Source organism: Pelodiscus sinensis, chromosome 6, assembly GCF_052426305.1.
Source record: "Pelodiscus sinensis isolate ZL-2025 chromosome 6, ASM5242630v1, whole genome shotgun sequence".
NCBI lineage: Eukaryota > Metazoa > Chordata > Testudines > Trionychidae > Pelodiscus > Pelodiscus sinensis.
Window position 1 is genome coordinate 127,402,036 of NC_143057.1, and position 21,085 is coordinate 127,423,120.

The following is a 21,085-nucleotide window of genomic DNA, read 5'->3' on the forward strand; positions in this document are numbered from 1 at the left end:
GTAGCACGGGGCAATCGACCCAGTCCTGGGGCCAGCCTCCAAGAGAGCAGCCCGTCAGTCCCTGCAGGTGCCCCTTAAGGGATGCAAAGAAAGCATCCCAGCTACGAGCGGGCGCTCTTCTCAGGTGCGAGGCTGAACTGATGCACCTTGCTCTTTCCCAGCCATGCTGGGTTGCGCAGGAGCGGAGTCTGAGCCCTGTGGGGGCCGTGTTCAGACTCCCAATGCCCTACCATAGATTTCCAGGCACAACCTGGAAACAGGCTTCTTGTCAAAGGAGGAGCAAACTACTGGCTGGAGATTCGGGTGCCCTGTGAGGTTTGGGCAGGCACGGGTCTGAAAACTGAGGGCTGGAAAGGAGACATACAAGTCCTTAGAGTGCGTGATGGATACAGACGACCTTTTCCTTCGTGCACACACGGCAAGAGACAGACCCTGATGGGAGCTTATAGGTGGGAGCGCAGTACAGACAATACTGATGCAATGGTTTGTAGAGAGAGGGGCCTTTGAGAGGTCTGAAAGGGTCGAACCAGGAGTAACAGAGTCAAGCGGAGTAGAAATGAGTCATCTAAACCCAGACCCAGTACTGTAAGGAACAACCTTGTCTTGGCTTCGGGATGGACTGCAGTTCCCAAGTTAAAGCCATGAAGAGACCTGTGAATTGGCTTCACATTCCCATTAGCACCTTAAAATGCTTCTACCCCCCATCATCCTCATCCTGAATTAGTACTAACCTGAGTATGGGTTGTTAGCAAGGCTCCCATCTCTGCCCGTCAAGGTTGCAGGAGCAGGGAATGTAATTCCATAATAATCCTGAAAAAGACAATACTGATTAATACTCAAATGCATCACAAAGCCAGCCTGTTTCACGAATGCTGCCTTATGCCCATGCAAAGGCTCATGGAAGCAGAAGAATCCCAACACCACTGGGACAGACAAAATGGGTTTATTCTTCTCTCCTGTCATACATGCAAAATCAGGGAAGCATGGCCAGCCACGGACCCGGGCAAGCTGTGGCGGAGTGGAAGATTTGGAGTGGCAGCACTTGAATCCGCCACTCTACAGAGCCCTGTTTCTGAATCATGTTTGATGCTTTCTCTTTAAAAACAAGTTCCTCGGCTGATGGCAAGTGTCCCAGCTCTGAAACACAAGTCCTGCCTTGGAAAACCTCCAGACATTAGCTAAGAAAGGGGGCCAACATATATTAAAGCCGGAGTGGACAATAACTTTAATAGGAGGCCACTCCGAGAATTTGGTAAGTGGTCACGGGCCACGCTCTTCCATGATATGAATGGACGAGGTTGGGCACAGAAGGGAGCTTGGGGTAAGGGCGTGGGAGTGTAGGATCTGAGAGGGAGTTTGAGTGTAGGAGGGGGTCTGTGACTTGAGGCAGGGATTGGGGTGCAAGGTCTGGGAGGGGTTTGTAGGAGTGGGTGCAGGGTCTGGAAGGGGTTATAGTACAGAAGCAGAGGGTTGGGGTGAAGGAGGTGCTGGGGTGCCAGACGCAGGCTCTGACCAAGAGACATTTACTTGGGTGGCTCCCAGCCAGCAGCCCAGCAGGTTCCTCAGCCAGGGTGTCCCTGCACTGGCTGCAGGGGCCGTGTGTGGCTAATTCTGGATGCTGAGAGCCTGGGGAGGGGAGTGTACCTAATGCGCTGTCTGTCCTGCAAATAGGCAGCTCCCAATGGCTGGAATCTGGCCAATGGGAGCTGCCAGATTTTGCTGGGGATGGGAGCAGCATGTGAAGCCTCCGCTCTCCCCGCCCCTGGGCTTGCAATGTTCAGAGATGCTCTGAGCGCAGAGCAGGAGTGGGGCAGGCAGGGAGCCTGGCAGAGGCTCTTGCAGGCCAGATCCAGCGGCTTGGCAGACTTTTGGCCTGCCCCTGTATTAAAAGAACCAGGTGCTAGAAGGGTACAGAGAGTTACTATCTCAGACGGAGAATATGTTTAAATTTTTCCTACTACAGTCGCACCCAGAGGGTCAGGATCTATTCCGTTAGGTGCGGTACAGACTCGGAATGGGAGCTGATCCGTGTCCCAGACAGTTTCCAAATCACAAGCACAAAGAGATGTAGGAGAAGCACCGTCAGTTGTATGGCGCTCCCGCCCCTCTGCCCCTCCATAAGCACCCCAGCAGCTGCCCCACTCCCGGTCTCACCCAACCCGCGCCCACACCATCCATCCAAAAAGCCCTTCACCCACCCCACAGTGCTGTGTGTCCCCACCAAAATAGGTTAATTTAGTTTGGGGAAAGGAAACGATTTGAAGGCTGCATCCAGATGATCCTCTCCCCCCTCCCGCATACATGATGCAAGATCCTGTAAATATCTAGCCACAAAACTCTTTGAGACTGTTTTGCTCTCATACTTCATGGTTCCTTCCTACCCTGCCCTAAGCAGCGCTACGGCAAACTCTTCTCCATCTCTGCGGTACACTAAATAGGTCAGAGCTTAACAGTCCTGCAGGACCACCTGGACACCTTCTTGTAATCGGATATGGCCATTTGTCAATATCGTTTGCTTACCAATCTTCCTGCCAGTTTGCAATCCCATGTGACTGTCATTGCCAATATGAATTCAATGTCATGATCACTACCAAATTCTCGGCTAAAACCCTGTCAAATTCAAGTGTTTTTTTTACCCAGACCATCCCTCTGCAAGATGAACACCACAAGGAGCTTCAAGGGAATCTGAGAGGAACATGAGTTTTGACCCAGTGCCTGATATTCCTTGGGGACAGTCGAGGGGTACAACAATTATCCACTCACACCTGTATGTGAACAACTCTGCAGAACAACATTGGGAAGGACGCTACATCCCATTATCTTTCACACCACTTCAAGTAAAATCCAGATTCTCCTTCCCCTTCTAGCCCCATGAAAAAAGTCCTCAGAGAAACAGCACAGACAAATATCCCAAAGGAATGTGTGAGTTGTTTACAAAGCAAACCCACATTTACCCATATGAGTGTGTCGGGGAGGAAAGGGGCATGGGGTTTTGTTCTTAAAAACAGCTCAGGTGTTATGTTGTTGGCCACACACAATGTGGGGTTTAATGAGCCATTGAGGAGCGCCAAGTCCGCATGATCACAAAACACAGACCCTACAGGGCTGATATCGAGGTGATATAAAAGTTCTAACACAGACATGGAGCAGCAACACAGTTACACAAGACAACAGAGCAAATGAGTCAATAAATAATGGAGCCATGCTACCTAACCTGGGAAATGCTGGTCTGATGCCAGATCAGAGACTGTTGAAGCAGTTACAGTATCCTTACTCCAATGGCCCCACAAAATATTATAGAGAACCCTTAGTATGCACGCTGGAGGTGTGGAGAATGGGCCCATTCATAGCTGGTGGGAGCACCCCATCATCCACAATTAGTTCTCCAAAACCTATGGGATGGTTAAACCTGCCCCCTGCTAGTCCTGGTGTCACTGGAGTCTACCACCACATCCATTATCCCAGAGAGCTGCCCCATAGTGGAGCTCTGGAGAGAACAGCCCCGCAGGTCCGGCAGGAGTTTGTTATGCTGATGCTCAGAGGTGAGGGAAGACAGCTGTATCGTTCTTACTGCATTGCTCCTCTTTTTAGACATGTAACTGAATGACTCGCACAAAAGCAACAACCTAAATCACTCTAAGCCATTTACTCCAGTACAAGTATCAGGTGCCAGAAAAGGGCACGTTGTTTTTACCCCAATACAATGCATTTTCCTTGGTTGCTATTAACCACTGGATCTGTAGTTTATCCACAATCTTCCTGTGTAACACCCGTTTGACCGAGCAATGGCTAGGAACTCCCGGTTGCTCCCATTACGTCTGGTTTACAAATGTGCTTTTTTAAAGACCATTAAGCACACTAGGTTAAACCCCCTCCATTTTAATGCAAATTCTTATTTATGTTTCCAATAGGCTTGATTTAAGAATTTTTAAAAGTTATTTACTTTTCATCATCTAAGCTGCTTGTTCACTTTCCCCCTTCCCAAGTTTCTACCATGAGCAATCAATTTCACTTTCCTTTCTAGCCAGTTTCACTTTCTAGATCTCATAAGCTGTCACACCGCAGCAAAGACTGCAAATGCCACAGCCGGAAAGTTTCAAAAGCCCACAAGGCTCTGCTTGGGATGATGTTTTAAGAAGGTAAATAAACAGGCCCATGCAGTCCCATTATCAGATCTGCCTGGAACCGGAGCCAGAGTGGATCATCAAAAGAACTGGATAATCCCGAGAACAGGACCATGTACGGATGCATCTCCATCTAGTGGCCACTGGAGGGGTTACCCACTTCTGGCCCTGCATGTTCTGGCTGTTCAGGTAAATGGAGGGTCAGATAAACTGGGTTCCACTGTATTCAGTAAAAGGTTATAAAGATAAGGTGGGTGTGTCTAGTATCCTGGTTCCAACAAGGCTATGCTACCGCATACAGTTTTATAAGACATTTAATAAGAAAGCCAGCGATGTAGAGCCTGAAATACCTGACAATGGTCCTTTACCTACAAAGTCAACCTCCCTGGACTACCCTGAATATTACATCTTCATATTGTGTTCTTCCAGCCCGCTATTAATCGTATTTCAATTTAAAAATAGGAGCTCACAGAGGTAGGCTATAACGGCCTCCGTCAGAATTTGGCCAAAGGACATCCCCTCAATTCTTTGTAAATGTTACTTTGGGATTTGTAATGACCTCACATGCTCAAGACACTGGTTTTGCAGCTCATCGGAAAGGCAGTCTGCCAACAGACTACGATGCCACATGTACACAGACACCAGTGCAACAGAGACTTCAAGTGAAGGGCATCACCCCAGCTGGATCACAGCGTCCAGACCAGTTCACCAGAAAGCACGGAGACAAGCCACTACACTCTCTGCAAGAGTCATAATTACCTTCCCACCTAGGGGCCTCCTCCAAGCGAGCGGCTTGAATGCCGAGGGATGAACACGACACCTACTGACTCACCAAGAGTGCTCCCCACGGTGCCCTCGGCGCACTTCCAAGAGTGGGAATTCAAACACAGGTTAGATAGACATCTGTCAGGGATGGTGTAGACGGAGCTTGGTCCTGCCTTGAGGGCGGGGGGCTGGACTCGATGACCTCTCGAGGTCCCTTCCAGTCCTATGATTCTATGAAATACCGATCCCCCGTATCCCTGCCCAGCGTGAGTCTGACAGGTAGGAAGGCTGCAGGTACAAGTCCGAGAGCTCAGATTGCCTACTCAAAATGAACACTGCTGTATGGAAACAGCTTGGGAGTCAGAAGATAATTAGGTTTCCACAGTCCAAGAACTGACTCATGTAGATCTCAGAAGGCAACACCCCAGGCTGCATGACTCTGCTGGAGAAGCGTAGTGCCTGAGCGGTTCCAACATTTCTGTGCTTCCTGTACAAAGGTCAGAGGTCAAACATCCCAGGGTCTCTAACGATGTCGGGCAGAAAGGAGACGTTTAAAAGCGCGGGGGAAAACCATGGACACAGGTATGGAATTGTCAGAAGATGCGAAGTCACCAAATGGAAAGTGAAAATGAAAACAGGGAAATTTTAAGAGCTAGAAAATGATGAAAGGAAAAATATCCCAGCAAATAAAGTCGGGGACATGGAGGGCTTGCACAGATCGCAGGCATCTCTCAGGCCACACTTACTTTGGCTTAAGCTGTGTGAGACATTATCATGGCTACCAAGACTCAAGGACGCCTGTGCCTGTGGCAGCTTTGCCAATTACTGCTGTTCTCCGCTGGAGTCATGTCACTGGACTGTAACCTACTCCATCACCAGCAAAGCAAATTTAACCGGTACAGCCTACAACTGCTGCAAAAAACGGGCAGATCATTTCCTTTGGAGTGTCTGGGAGACCTGACAGCCTTCCAGTTTCCTGAGAAGGTGCTGAAGCACAAGTTTCCACAGCATGCCCAGATGGCTGCCCATGAAATTCTCCAGCAGCTCTTTGGCATCTTCAGTAGGAACCTGCTCCAAACTCGCTGGGAAAAGGGAGATGTGGAGCTGTTTCGGAATGGGCTCCATCTGCAGACCAAACACCTCGAGAAATGCCTATCTACTAAGGGAGGGCGCCCCATTCTGAGACTGAAGAGATACTTCCAGAGGATCAAAGATTTCCTCGAGAAGAAGAAATACAGCACCTGTGCCTGGGAGACTGTCCGACTGGAAGCGCAGAGATGTTTTCTATATATGGACAAGCTCACGGTCATGATGAAAAACTAGGTGACAAACATTTTACTGTATTTGAGAAGTTTGGGAGAAGCAAAGAACTGGGAGCAAGAAAGCAGCTGACTTCAAACTGATAACAGACCCTGTGACCCTTTTCCATTCCATATATTTTTGACTGTTTCTCCTCTACAAAATGGATAATATGGCATATACTTTAGTGGGTGGGGTTGATTGCTTTAAGTGCTCTGAAGACAAAAGAAGCTACAGAACTATATGAATGCACTTCATGTATTATGTACACAGCCTCATCCAAAAGCTAAAAAAAAATGTTACAGTCTATTTTGCATGGGAAAAATATGTTTCAAATGTTATTTATTTTCTTTGTGCATTGTCAAAAATTAATCCTAAGTGTGATACTGGGGATTGTTACAGCTATATTTATTTATATTTATTTACCTATAGCTATTATATTTTTAAAATAAAATGTTTGAAAAAAAAATGAACTGATTGGAATGAATGTGTTCTGTGAGCTGCTGTTCCCAATGCTTCTGTGAGCCTCACAATGTTTATCAATGGAATGTAACTTGTATTAGGCTAAGGTAGTGGTGGTACCTGGACCTCAGTGGTTCAGAAGTCAAATTAGCAGTCAATGTTACCCAAAGGAGGGACAGATGGATGAGAGCGGGGGAGGGTGTCATTCTCAGAGGAAAATGACTGACCATGTTATTTTATCAATTACAACTGCTAACACCACAGTAAAAACACCCTGGTTAATTAAATCAGACTGTTTTGCTGGCTTGTGCTGCAAAGCTGCAAGAGACAGGTTAAAGCTGAAGTTCACAAGCCTGAGTATCACTGGCTTAAGGATCTAACCAGAGGCAGCAGTTTTCAGGGGCAACCAAAGTAGGGCAGAATCATAATGGATGGAAATTGGAAACAAAATTAGAGCCTTCCCGGATATCGCCAGATCCGCAACGGGTGGCAGATCACACAATCAGGACAAGCCTAGCCAGGGAATGCAACAAGGGGTTGTCTCTGCTGAACCTTTTACATTATTTGTAAAGGCTCTTCCCTTACTCAGACCAAGGCAAGAAAAACACAAGCAGATGCTAGGAAAGCATGGCGAGTGTAGGAAAGGCTCTCGGGGGGCCTTTTCATGGTGCTGTGTCGTAGGGAAACCCCACCATCACCTTAGGGAAAGGGAAAACCCCCATTCTCTATTTTTGCTAAGCTCCTTGAAGAGAAGTCCCTACAATTACCTCTGGGACCTATGTGTGAGAGTGAGCTTAATGACTGGAATCATTTTCCTACCCGTTGCAGAAACATGTATATTTAACATGGTCCTAGGAGAAGAGAGAAAAATTGTTCTCCTTAACCTCTGAGGACAGGACAAGACACAATAGGCTTAAATGGGAGGTTGAGTTTGGACATTAGGAAAAACTTCCTGTCAGGGTGGTGAAGCGCTGGAATAAATTGCCTGGGGAGGTTGTGGAATCTCCCGCATTGGAGATATTTAAGAGCAGGTTAGACAAATACCCGTCAGGGATGGTCTAGACCATGGGTTCCCAAACTGCAGGGGGCGTGAGGTGACCCAGCCTCCCTCCCATCAAGTTTTGCTGCCCTGTTCAGTTTTTTCTTTTCTTTTTTTTTCTTTTCTGCTCAACAAGTTTTGCTGCTATTTGGGGGGAAGGGAAGGCGGGGCATGAGGGTTTTTCAAAAATCAAAAAGGGGGGTGGTGAAGCCAAAAAGTTTGGGAACCACTAGTCTAGACGGTGCTTGGTCCTGCCATGAGGGCAGGGAACTGGACTTGATGACCTCTCGAGGTCCCTTCCAGTCCTAGTACTTTAACTCTCCCGTGTATCAGTGGGCTAGTTTCCTGTGTTATATTTCCTGCAACTCCATTTCTTCTTCATTTGTATTCTGCTTCGCATTAGATGCAGCAGCAATGCAAGGCACCTACAGGCTTGTATCCTGTAAGACATTAGCTTTGGCAAGTTAGTGTAAGTCTTAGAATTCACATCTCGTTCCCAGGGCCCACCCGAGACAGTTCCCCCGCTCACTGACGAGGAGTGCACTGGGATTTCTGATCATAGGGTTTACGATGTGGGGTTCTCACCCTGTGGTGCTCCACTTCCAGAGTGCATGCGCCCCTTGAGAAGTCTCGCTAGCAGCTGTGGCAGCCTAAGAGCAGGGCCTGCTGAAGCCTAATGGAAGGCAGATACCCAGCTCCCCGTGTATGAAGTTTTATGTTCCCAGGAGAGGTTGCCAGAGACTGTGGCCCAGCAGTTCAACACCTGAACCCCCTCTGTCATCAGCCTGAAGGGAAGGCTGATCAGAACACCTGAGGCCAGTTGAGGCCAGATGAGTGCACCATAAATATCCCTCCCTCAGACAAGGAGGGGGGGAAGGAGTGGAGGGACGGACCAGAGGAGAAGGGAAGGAGAACAGAGCAGCCCAGCACAAGAGACTGACCTTAGACAGCCAACAACAAAGCCTGACCCAAGGCATTGGGAGGAGGCACTCAGGAGGAGTTGGGGAAGTAGCCCAGGGAGGGGCCACTGTTCCATGGGGCAAAAGCCAGGCCTCACAACTCACTCGGGTCTACCCCCCTCCCCATAGGGCCCTGGGCTGGAACCCGGAGCAAGTGAGTGGGATCGGGTTCCCTCAACCCCCTTCTGGCTGGTGGGCTGCCTGCAAGAAACAGGAAAGGCCCAGTGGTCGAACGTAGGGGCCGACCTCCCATGCCCTGGACTTGCCTATGATGAAAAGGGCTGGGACAGCAGGATGCCCTTGCCTGCGTGGCAGTGTTAGGGACACCGCGAGCCTCTGAGTCACACGAAGAAAACCCCGCCAAGAAGCGCAGAACCTAGGGGCCTAGCCCCAACCGGTGCCGGGGTGGGATCATAATCGCTGTGTGGCGGGGTTTTCCCCTATTTTTGTGAGAGCACAAAACCAAAACAAAACAAAAACACCCCACAAAAAACCCCAAACCAAAAAAAAATTCCAGGGAAGTAGGGTGCACTGTGGTGTTGGGTTTGCTGGGTACCGCACAATGGAAGACCTGGTGAAGGCATTAGTACAGGCCATGCAGGACGCCTCCAGGCTACAGCAAGAGACAAACCAGTGACTTTTGAACCAGGCGGCTGCAGAGCGAACTCTCCTCCGAGAGGTGGTGGACCGGGTAGGGGCGCACGCTGACCGACCCCCCCAAGGCGATGGGCTCGGTAGCCTCGGAAGCCAGTAACTGCCTGCCCAAGATGACGCAGGGAGATGACAAGAGGCTTTTGAGCGGACCACCCACCGTGAGGCATGGCCAGAGGGGCAATGGCTCAGCATACTCGAGCCATTCCTCTGGGGGGAAGCCCTGACGGCCTACTAGGACCTGCCTGCTGAGGCTGGAACTAGCTACCCCTAGCTGAAGAAAGAGATCCTGGCCCATGCTGGGGTAAATGCTGCGGCCTGGGCCCAGAGGTATGATTGGAAATATCAAGAGGGGAAACCCCCCAGGGCCCAACTGTTTGAGTTACTCCATCTCACCCGGAAATGGCTGCAACCTGATGTATGTAGCCTAGAGGAGAGCCTGGAGACTCTCATCAATCAGTTTAGCCGGAAGCTGCCGGCCGATCTCCGCATGTGGAGAGGCCATCAGACCCCGCTACCTTTGAGGAGATGCTCTCGCTAGTGGAGCGACCGCTACCCGCCAGGGAACTGGCTGGGCCTCCTAGGGAGGTAGACTACCAATTCCGCCCCCAGGGGCTCAAGTGCCCGGGGGACCCAAAACGAGGGGGGAGGGAGGGAGTGGAGGCCCACGAGGGTCAATGGGGGAGGAAAAGACTCTCAACAAAAGGACTAGCCCTGAGGCCAGGCCCTTGACCCCTCGTAGGCAGAGGAGAGCGTACTGGTACTATGGGTGTGGGGAATGGGGCCCCAACCTCGAGGAGCCTATCCAGTGCTATCTTGGGAGCTGGGGGGGACCCATGCTTCCTGCTTAGTCTCGTGGGGGTTCGGCTGCCCCTCACAACCATACTAAGCCAGTGAGGGTGGATGGGGTAGAGACCGTGGCGCTCGGATTCAGGGAGTGCGGTCACTCTGATTTCCAGGAAGCCCAACCAGATACTACCGGCAGGGAGGACTGGGGTCACCTGTGTACATGGGACCGTCAATTTCTACCCCAATGCCCTGGAAGTCCAAGGGACCCAGGTTCAGGTACGGGCTGGGGTCACCCCCATCTTTCTTACCCAGTGTTGATAGGCAGGGACTTCCCAGGGTTCAGGGGTTTTCTTCCCCAGCAGGAGCCTGGGGAAGCCCTGGAGACAGGGGAGGCCAATACTGAACTGTGTTCTGCCCCCATGTTTGCGGACTGGGACCAGGAACTTTTCCCTGCCCCTGGAAAGGACAAAACGACAAAGAAGCAGAGGAGAGCAGCCAAGGCTTTAACACACACATTTTGCTCCAGGCCCGGAGGGGCGCTTGTGCGGGCCAAGGCACCCAAGTGATGCTGGGGAAGGTACAGAGTCTCGGGAGAGCGAGGACCCTGAAGGAACCAGAGGAAAGGGGGAATCCTGGGCCTAACACGGCCTCTGATGACCCAGAGCCAGCTGAAGGCAGGGAGAGACACCCCCAGGGACCTGAGTTGTCCAACCCTGGGAGGGCATCCTTTGGGCGAGACCAGGCAGAGGACCCTAGATATGAAAACGTGAGCAGGGAAGTAGCTGAATAGATGGGGTACCTGTAGCGGGGAAAACCCGGGGGCCTGGTCCCTATTTCATACTCAGAAAGAACCTCCTGTACCACGTGGCCAACATACAGGGGCAGGAGGTGCATCAGCTCTTGGCCCCCCAAAGGCACCAGCGGGCTGTTCTGGACCTGAGTCATAGTCACTTATTTGGAGGGCATCTGGGGGTGGAGAAGACCCAGGCACAAATCCTGCACCGGTTCTTCTGGCTGGGGGGGTGTACGAGGGTATCTGGCGATACTGTACCTCCTGTCCTGAGTGCCCGTTACAGAGTCCTCGCCCTAGGGCCCCGCTAGTGCCATTACCCATCGTTGATGTCCCGTTTGAAAGAATCGTGATGGACTCGGAGGGGCCGCTGGAGAAAACAACTCGGGGTCACCAATACATACTGGTCGTCCTCGACTACGCTACTAGACACCCGGAGGCGGTTCGGCTACGAAGCATGGCCTCCCAGACCTTCGCAAAAGAGCTGGTGGCGATCTTTACCCGGGTGGGGCTCCCAAAGGAGATCCTTACTGACCAAGGGACTCCTTTCGTGTCCAAGCTAATGAAGGACTTGTGTTCTCTGCTGTACGTCCAGACCTTGCGCACATCAGTTTACCACCCCCAGACCGATGGGCTGGTGGAAAGATTTAACCGGATCCTGAAAGCCACGATTAGAAAGGTGGTGAGCGCAGATGGGAAAGATGGGGACCTGCTGCTGCCCTCTTTCATATTTGCAATTCAAGAGGTACCCCAAGCATCTACTGGATTCTCCCCATTCGAGCTACTGTAGAGGCGGAACCTGCGTGGCATCTTGGATATCGCTAAAGAGGGCTGGGAAGAAGTATCGGCTGAGGGGAAGAACATAGTGGACTGTGGACTACAAATGAGGGATCGCGTAGCCCGAGTTACCCCAATTGTGAGGGAGCATACGGAGAAGGCACAAGCAGCCCAACACATATGCTATAATCGCCAGGCCAAAGTTTGGAAATTCCAGCCAGGGGACCGGGTCATGGTGCTAGTGCCCACTACCGAAAGTAAATTATTAGCTCAGTGGCAGAGGTGATCGAAGCAGCAGGAAAAGTAAATTATAAAGTCCGGCAACCAGGGCACTGGAAACAAGAGTAAATTTATCACATAAACCTGCGGAAGCCCTGACAAGAGCGCGAGGCTTGTGTGATTGCTCAGAGGGAACCAGTCCTCCCGACAGAAGCCGTGGAATCGATGAAGATCGGCCCTGAGTTGTCACCTGAGCAGAAGGAGGAAGTAATTGAAATGATTCTCAGAAACCAAGGTGTGTTTTCTGTGAAACCAGGCTGAACATTGGAGGCCGTGCACCATGTCGCCACCGCCCCGGGGCCCAAGTAATGCTGAGACCCTATCGGGTCCCTGCTGCAAAAAGAGAAGAGATCAGAGCAGAAGTGGAAAAGATGCTGGTGACAGGGGTTTATAGAGGAATCTCACAGTCAGTGGTCCAGCCCAATAGTTCTAGTTCCAAAACCTGATGGCACCACCCGTTTCTGCAACGACTTCAGACAACTGAATGAAATCTCCCACTTCGACGCCTATCCTATTCCCCGCATCGATGAATTAGTGGACTGGCTAGGTGATGCCCGATATCTGACACACTAGACCTAACTAAGAAATATTGGCAAATTCCCTTTGCAGAAGATGCTAAAGAAAAACAGCGTTCTCCACTCCAGAAAGTCTGTTCTATTACACAGTACTCCTGTTTGGCTTCCATGGGACCCCAGCAACATTCCAGCAACTCATGGATACGCAGCTGCCTACCTAGATGACGTAGTCATCCATACCTCAGACTGGGAGAGACACCCATAGACGGTAGAAGCAGCACTGGAGACCTTCAGGAGTGCCGACCTCACGGCAAATCCAGCAAAGCGCACTGTAGGATCTACCGAAGCCAAGTACCTTGGGTACGTGGTAGGGAAAGGTCTGGGGAAGCCCCAATTGAATAAGCTAGAAGCTATCCAACAGTGGCCACAGCCAAAATGCAAAAAGCAGGTATGGGCATTCCTAGGAGTTGTGGGGTATTATCGTCTTTTTATCCCATATTTTGCAACGCAAGCCAGTCTTCTGACAGACCTAATAAAAGCTTGAAGCCCTGATGTAATCTGTTGGTTGGATGCAGCGGAAAAGGTGTTCACCGACTTGTAGTCGGTCCTCTGCAACAACCCGGTATTAATAGCCCCAGATTTTACTAGAGTTCATCCTGCAAACGGATGCATCCGAGGTGGGGCTGGGGCAGTGTTATCCCAGATGGTAGGGGAAGAAGAACACCCAATACTGTACCTCAGCAGAAAATCGCTACCTAGAGAATGGAAATACGCTGTGGTAGAAAGGGAATGCCTCGCCGTGAAATGGGCCAGAGGCACTACGATATTACCTGTTGGGACGCAAGTTTGTCTTAGTAACGGACTATGCCCTGCTCCAGTGGATGCAACGAAATAAGGGGAAAAAATGCCAGGGTGACCTGCTGGTCTATATCCCTCCAACCCTACCAGTTCCAAGAGCAACACAGGGCAGGAAGCTGCCACGGGAATGCCGATGGTTTATCCCGCATGGACTGCCTAACGACCCAACTTGCCCACCCCCAGGTGTTGAGCAGGGGGAGGATGTGTGGCAGCCTGAGAGCAGGGCCTGCTGAAGCATAATGGAAGGCAGATACCCAGATCCCGTGTACGCAGTTTTAAGTTGCCATGATAGGTTGCCAAAGACTGTGGCCCAGCAGTTCAACACCTGAAGCCCCTCTGTCATCAGCCTGAAGTGAGGGCTGATCAGAACACCTGAGGCCAGTTGAGGCTGATGAGTGCACCATAAATATCCCTCCCTCAGACAAGAAGGGGGGGAAGGAGTGAAGGGACGGACGAGAAGAGAAGGGAAGGAGAACAGAGCAGCCCAGCACAAGAGACTGACCCTAGACAGCCAGCAACAAAGCCTGACCCAAGGCATTGGGAGGAGGCACTCAGGAGGGATTGGGGAAGTAGTCCAAAGAGAGGCTACTGTTTCATGGGGCAAGAGCCAGGCCTCACAACCCACTCGGGTCTACCCCCCACCCCCATAGGGCCCTGGGCTGGACCCCGGAGCAAGTGGGTAGGACCGGGTTCCCCCCACACTCCTCCTGGCTGGTGGGCTGCCTGCAAGAAACAGGAGAGGCCCAGTGGTCGAATGTAGGGGCTGACCTCCCACGCCCTGGACTTGCCTATGATGAAAATGGCTGGGAAAGCGGGATGCCCTTGCCTGCGTGGCAGTGTTAGGGACACCGTGAGCCTCTGAGGCACACGAAGAAAACCCCACCAAGAAGCGCAGAACCGAGGGGCTTAGCCCCAATTGGCCACACGGTGCACAACTGCATAGACACCCTGGCCCTCCTTGTGGCAGAGAGCAAGACTATACAGGGACGCACAGGTGAACCGTTCTCAGATCCTTCTCTATGCAGGCTCTCTCTAGGGAACGAGGCAGCGGCAAAGGAGAGCAGATAGGGGCGCGTACGCAGGGACACTCATCTTGAAGTACAATAGTTACTGCGCCGAGTAGCCCTTCCTGGGACAGCATCCCTACGGGTGCTTCATTTCAGGTGACTTCCAAGCAGCATTCCCAGAAGGAAGGAACTTTGGATCAGAGTCCAGAACTGACGGTCGCACTGAAGAGCCAAGGGCTGCAACGTACTTGACGGCACAGAGCAGGGAGTAATGTTGCGGAACAGTACAGGATTAAGTCCAACTAGAGGCTCTACGTACCTCTAGTACTGGAACACCCTTCAAAAATGCAGGTGTTGCCTGTGATCAGGCTGAACGTCCTCTCATCCTTGGGGAGGAGTAGGGGGGCTAAGAACCGGCAGACTCGTAACAGGAAAGATACACCCCACTGTTCATTTTAAAAGTCTGAGCAGAGCTAGGAACCCCTTTCGATCTATCTGCAAAGGATAGGAAAAGTCTAGGCAATCTCCTCAAATGCTTCGTCCTGCCCAGACAAAGAGCAAGGCCCTTCAAACATCCAGATTAAGAAAACCAGTTTCCAGCAGAGAATAAATGCGGGTATGGCAGTAGACGGATAGACGGCTGAGATGACGATCTGATGTACCCTTTGGTAGCAACTCAGGATGTAGCATAAAGATCATCATAATATGAGGGGAGATCTGCCATCAAGGCTCCCATCTCATAGACCTTGCCTTACACAGTCTTACATAGCCTCAGTATATGTGAGGGCTGAATGGTCACCACTCGCTCAAAACCTCCAATCAGGAGCCACACATGTACCTGAAGTGAGAGGAGTGCCCATAGGAGTGTTACTTGGAGAAGAACGGTAAGGAACGTACACCTTCCAGATAATCACGTTGACAGCCTCAGGGAAAGTTCTTAATCCCCATAAGGGAAGTGGTTTCTGCTGGGCAGAAGGACGACTCTGAAAGGCTAACTCTCTTAGGCTGTGTCTAGACTACATGGCTCCATCGACAGAGCCATGTAGATTAGGGTTGTAGGCAAAAGGAAATGAAGCGGCGGAATAACAGGGTGGTCGACAAAAGACTTTGATGTCGACCGCAGAGCGTCCAGACTAGCGTGCTGAGCCGACAAACAGCTGATCAGCTGTTTGTCGGCTCAGCGTGGCAGCCATTTAAATTTAAATGAAGCGGCGATTATTTAAATCACCGCTTCATTTCCCTTTGCCCAATAAACAAATCTAAATGGCTCCGTAGACGGAGCCATGTAGTGTAGACATACCCTTATAGTGCAAAAAAGCCATTTAGTTCGTTTACTTACCATCGGCAGCCTGGACTGGAGCATCTGAAGATCGTCATAACCATAGATCTGCTTGAAGACAGATAAAAATACAACGACGTTATAACACTTCTCTAATATCAGTCCATCTAGGGGGTTTAGGACAGATGAATTCAGACCCAGCCTATTTTAAAAATGCCAGGCTATGGTAGATTTTGTACTATCAAAACAATGTAGTTGTACTTCCAGCTGCTAGTGCAGTTAACGTGCCAGTTACAACTCTTGATTTTCCACAGCCTTTTGCACGCTGAGATTTGAGATCTTGAGACTATAGCCAGTGCAGTTCTCAAGGGTACCCAGCGGACTGGTAATAAAAGGTATTCAGAGCTAGGAGTTAATCAATCTTCTACCTGCATTATTTGTTATTACTGCTCCCCAGCATCCAAGAAACAGGCCTTACACTTACAAGCTATAATCCCTTCAATTCCTTGTTAGGACTAAGGAATGACTATTCACTGCCCTAGGAGCAGAAGGAAAAGAACCAGTGGTAGGACTAAGCTTCCAACCGAGGAGACTGAGTGGTGCAATCACCGTGATGAAGTCAGCTGTCAACATGCTTGGAGCAATCTGAAAATGCGGCTGACGGGATATGTGGCTGGTTTTGAGCCTGGCACACCCCATCTATCCCAGAATGCTGAACATCCAACCCCAACGATTCTATTTCAGCTGAAAGGGCCTGATACGGATCCCCACTAAAAACAAGGCAAAACCCTCATTTTTCAGTGGAAGCAGAATCGAGCCCCTAAACGCAAGATCTGTTATGAATTTAGCAACGAATTGCACACCTGTTCACAATACACTTCCCATCCCCTTCAGCACCTAGCATGTGCCAAAAAAGACCCCAACTCTGGGGGACCCTCTGACATCGAGGAGCCAAGTAATCTAGGCCAGGTACAGTGAAGTTGCTTACTGGGTAGGCAGGCAGGAGTCCTCCGGGTCCCACAATATACTGGTTATGCAACAAGGGTGGCACTCCTTGGGGCAGGTTAGGGGGAGCTTTGCCTGTTGGACCAAAATACAAACATTTGAACAAGCCTCAAAGGAAAGGCCTCAGCCCTGAGACAAGTTTGCTGCCCTGCCCCGAACGCTGTGCTAACACAGGTCTGGACAGCAGAGTTGTGCTTAAAAGGAGTGCTGACCAAGCACTGCAAGCTTGCCACACCTGAAATAGACCCAGACCACAGCAAGGACCCTCCAGGGGCCCAGAGATCCGTCTGGGTCTGGTGGATTAGTTCTCCGAGCAGGAGTCGGAAATAATGGGAAGTGCTATGGGCCCAGTGCTCCACCCAGCCCCTTTTCTGAGGAAGAGTCCAGGCCTCATTTTCACTGCAGCTGACAGCAACCTCTCTGCTCTCAATACATCCTTCCCCGCCCCAGGTCATGCAACGGCAAGGAAATCACTAGTCAGCAATATCAGAATTAAAATTTTTAGTGCTCTTTTGTGGGTACTGCTGGCTTCAGCTATGGCCAGGGACAGCAAAGGAGAGAGCTTTGGTTTCATGCTAGGAAACAAGGCTGTGCTGAGGACCACAGAGGGAGAAATGCACTTTGGCCGGTAATTAGTCTCCCCAAGCAGGGGAGTGGAAGGGCAAGAGAGAAATGCTGGCGCATGGAATTCAGCCAGAACACTGCTCAGTTCCTTCACCACTTTCCCTACAGGATATCCTGACCCACCACATTTCCTTTTGGCAACTAAAGCCCCGTGCTGCCTCCATTTGAGCACAAGATGACAGAATCCTAGGGCTGGAAGAAGCCTCAGGAACCATCGAGTCCAGCCCCCTGCCCAAAGCAGGACCAACCCCAACTCAATCATCCCAGCCAGGGTTCGGTCAAGCCGGGACTTAAAAACCTCCAGGAATGGAGACTCCTCCACCTCTCTAGAGAATCCATCCCAGTTTTTCCCCATCCTCCTAGGGAAATAGTTTTCCCTAATCTCTAACCTAGACCTCCCCCACTGCAACTTGACTCCTCATCTCTCTTCTCTGAAAAAGACGAGCGCCACCACCCCACCAAGTGAAGTGTCAGGCATTCCTTTCCCCAGCAGAGCTCTGGAGAGTGGCATGTTCGCCGTGGCATGGGCAACCCTTGAGTCCAGCACCTCCTCCCCGAGGCAGCAATGCTTTGGTCTGGGGTAACAAAGGCTGGCATTGCAGTGGATTCTCACACTGCCACATGAACATGGAGCACAGGAGGAGAGTGTAAAGTTGAAGCTAGTGTGAATTAAAGCCAAGAGCTGACCATGTTTGTAAACCAACTGCCTACAGAGCCGCACTTTCTAAATTCAGAGCAGCTCTGGTTATTGTTTATAAAGCTTTTTGGAGATCGAAGATGCTATGTAAATGCTAAGTACTACCTAGCAAATATTCCCAACACATAAAAGCAGGCAACTTTATTTCATAGGCCAGCAAGTAAAGCGTGCTGAAAAATGCGAGTCTGTAAAGAGCATATAATTCTTAGCGGAGTTATTGCTGGCGCAACGCATAACTGACAGCCCCGCAGACTGAAGTCCTCTGTCTAGCCACGTGATCTGTTAATATTGCGAACCTGAAGACACTAAGGGAGCTGCCCGTGTAGAAGCAGCTGGCATAGACACACTGGTAACGCTCAGGCCAAGGCTGTTCGTAGTGTTCATACTGCTTGCCATGCTGACAACGGAGGAGGTGGTGCTAGTGGCAGAGGTTGAAGCAGTTGAAAAGGTTGTTGAGGGCTGGAGCGAAGTTGTGCTCTCAACACTAGTGTGCTAGAAAGGAGACAAAAAGGAATAGTGATCACAGAGCAGACCAACCACACACAAAACTCCTGAGTTTAAACATCACAGCATGATCTGCAAGAGAATACGAACATTATCATCTGTATTACACACACACACACACACACACACACACACACACACACACACACACACCAGGGAAGGGTGAGCCAAAGGCTATAATTCCATTAAGAGGTTCTAGAAACTCACACCATGAGAATGAAAGGTATGTCACCTGGCCTGAGTTGCAATTACATACATGCAGTTCAGTTGCCTTTTTATGATGTTAAATATGGACATTTTGGCTCTCAACAGAATGCTCCTTTTAACTTAGATACGGTCACACTTGTGTTATCTTGGCAAGAGTCTAGAGGTTTATCTAAGGAAAAGGATATGGGCTTTAAGAGAGAAGGCTCCAGTGAAAAGAATTTCTTCAGGCCACTTGCAGCACTTAGAAACGAAATAAGAACTGAAAACCGTGATGCCCTCAGTGGTAATGGAGATGTGTTAAACAGATATGCAAGCCAGACCGGGCATGGCTTGCAGTACAGCATCTGAGAGCAATTTATGTGCCATAAGGACAAAGGTAAAGTTCTGGCAGAGCAGAGAACTAGAAGAGGAAATGTTTGATTCAGTAAGGCCAGGTCTTCACTTACCCCGAAATCAACACTCCAGAGATCGATCTTCCAGAGTTTGATTTAGTGGGTCTAGCAAGGACCTGCTAAATCGACCACTGATGGTGCCCATCAATCCAGATACTCCATCGGGTCACGAGGAGCAAAGAAAGTCAACGGGGGAGTTTATCCCGTGAACCTCCTGCAATTGGGACACTGAAGAAATTCAACTTAAGGTACGTCCATTCCAGCTGTGCTATTCACATAGCCAGAATTGCATATCTTAAGTTGACTTTCTCGCTTACTCTAATTTTGGCCTAAGATTTCAAGGTACTTGCTGACTAGAGAGGACAATGGTTTCTAAACACACTGTTACATATACTGAACCCACATAGAAAAGCCCTGTGCTAACCATAACCAAACCATGCACCATTTCGGGGTTGCATACACTGAGCCAGCCCATCACAGAGTAAGATGGCAACTAAGGGGATCCAGTGGATCTAGTGCACTTAGATTTCCAGAAAGCCTTTGACAAGGTCCCTCACCAAAGGCTCTTAAATAACGTAAGTTGTCATGGGATAAGAGGGAGGGTCCTCTCGTGGACTGATAACTGGTTAAAAGACAGGAAACGAAGCGTAGGAATAAATGGTAAATCTTCCAAGTGGAGAAGAGATGGGGTCCCCCAAGGGTCTGTCCTGGGGCCCATCCTATTCAAATTATTTATACATGATCTAGAGAAAGAGGTAAACAGTGAGGTGGCAAAATTTGCCGATGATACAAAACTGCTCAAGATAGTTAAGACCAAAGCAGACTTTAAAGAGCTGCAAAAAGATCTCGCCAAACTAAGCGATTAGGCAACAAAATGGCAAATGAAATGTAATGCTGATAAATGTAAAGAATGCACATTGGAAAACATAATCCCAACTATATATTCAATATGAGGGAGGACTAATTTGGCTACAACTACTCAAGAGAGATCGTGGAGTCATTGTGGATAGTTCTCTGAAAACATCTCTGCAGTGTGCAGCGGCACTGAAAAAAGCAAACAATGTTAGGAGTCATTAAAATAGGGATAGAGAATAAAACAGAAAATATCTTCTTGCCTCTACATAAAACCATGATACACCCATATCCTGAATACTGCACACAGATGTGGTCGCCTCATCTCAAAAAAGATATATTGGTATTGGAAAAGGTTCAGAAAAGGGCAACAAAATGATTAGGGGCTTGGAATGGGCCCCACAGGAAGAGATATTTAAAAGACTTGGACTTTTCAGCTTAGAAAAGAGGAGACTAAGGGGGCTATGATAGAGGTCCATAAAATCATTACTGGTGTGGAAAAAGTGAATAAGGAAAAGTTATTTACTTATTCCCACAATATAAGAACTAGGGGTCACCAAATGAAATGAATAGGCAGCAGGTTTAAAACAAAGAAAGGGAAGTTTTTCTTCACTCAGCGCACAGTCAATCTGTGGAACTCCTTGCCAGAGGATGCGGTGAAGGCTAGAACTTTAACAGGGTTCAAAAAAGAACTAAATAGATTCATGGAGGTTAGGTCCATCAATGGTATTAGCCAGGATGGGTAGGAATGGTGTCCCTAGCCTCTGTTTCTCTGGAAGTAGTTGACAGGGGAGAGATCATGTGAGGATTACCTGTTGTGTTCCCTCCCTCTGGGGCACCTAGCATTGGCCACTGTTAGCAGACAGGGTACTGGGCTAGATGGACCTTTGGTCTGACCCAGTATGTCCGTTCTTACAAGCTCTAGTATAATCACACCGGTTGCCTTGTTACCAGAAGCACACCGACATACAGGTGACAATAATACCCATGTGACACAGTCTAGTAACAGAGTGAGACCACATCTGGAGTATTGTGTCCAGTTCTGGGCCCCCCCACTACAGAAAGAATGTGGACGCATTGGAGAGGGTCCAGCGGAGGGTTGCCAAAATGATTAGGGGGCTGGAGCACATGACCTATGAGGAGAGATTGAGGGATTTGGGTTTTTTTAGTCTGCAGAAGAGAGGGATGAGGGGGGATTTGAGAGCAGCCTT

At 49.7% G+C, this 21,085-nt stretch overlaps 2 protein-coding genes across 8 annotated transcripts in view; one reads left to right on the forward strand and one right to left on the reverse strand.

Annotated features, from left to right (window-relative positions):
* UBAP2 (ubiquitin associated protein 2) overlaps window positions 1-21,085 on the reverse strand; it is a 150,319-nt gene that overhangs the window by 6,141 nt on the left and 123,093 nt on the right. For 5 of the 7 annotated variants that reach the window (XM_075932779.2, XM_075932781.2, XM_075932776.2 and 2 more), the window contains 4 exons: window positions 18,216-18,411; window positions 16,582-16,673; window positions 15,654-15,704; window positions 732-810 (listed from right to left, as the gene is read on the reverse strand). In XM_075932779.2, coding sequence (XP_075788894.1) covers window positions 732-810; window positions 15,654-15,704; window positions 16,582-16,673; window positions 18,216-18,411 — 418 coding nt within the window. The remainder of the gene's footprint in view (window positions 1-731; window positions 811-15,653; window positions 15,705-16,581; window positions 16,674-18,215; window positions 18,412-21,085) is intronic. The other 2 variants (XM_075932780.2, XM_075932778.2) reach the window with 1 other exon arrangement.
* On the forward strand, window positions 805-7,208 carry LOC102450014 (interferon kappa-like). Its single transcript, XM_006122990.5, has one exon. The coding sequence runs from the start codon at window positions 5,664-5,666 to the stop codon at window positions 6,210-6,212; it is 549 nt and encodes a 182-aa protein (XP_006123052.1). The 5' UTR covers window positions 805-5,663; the 3' UTR covers window positions 6,213-7,208.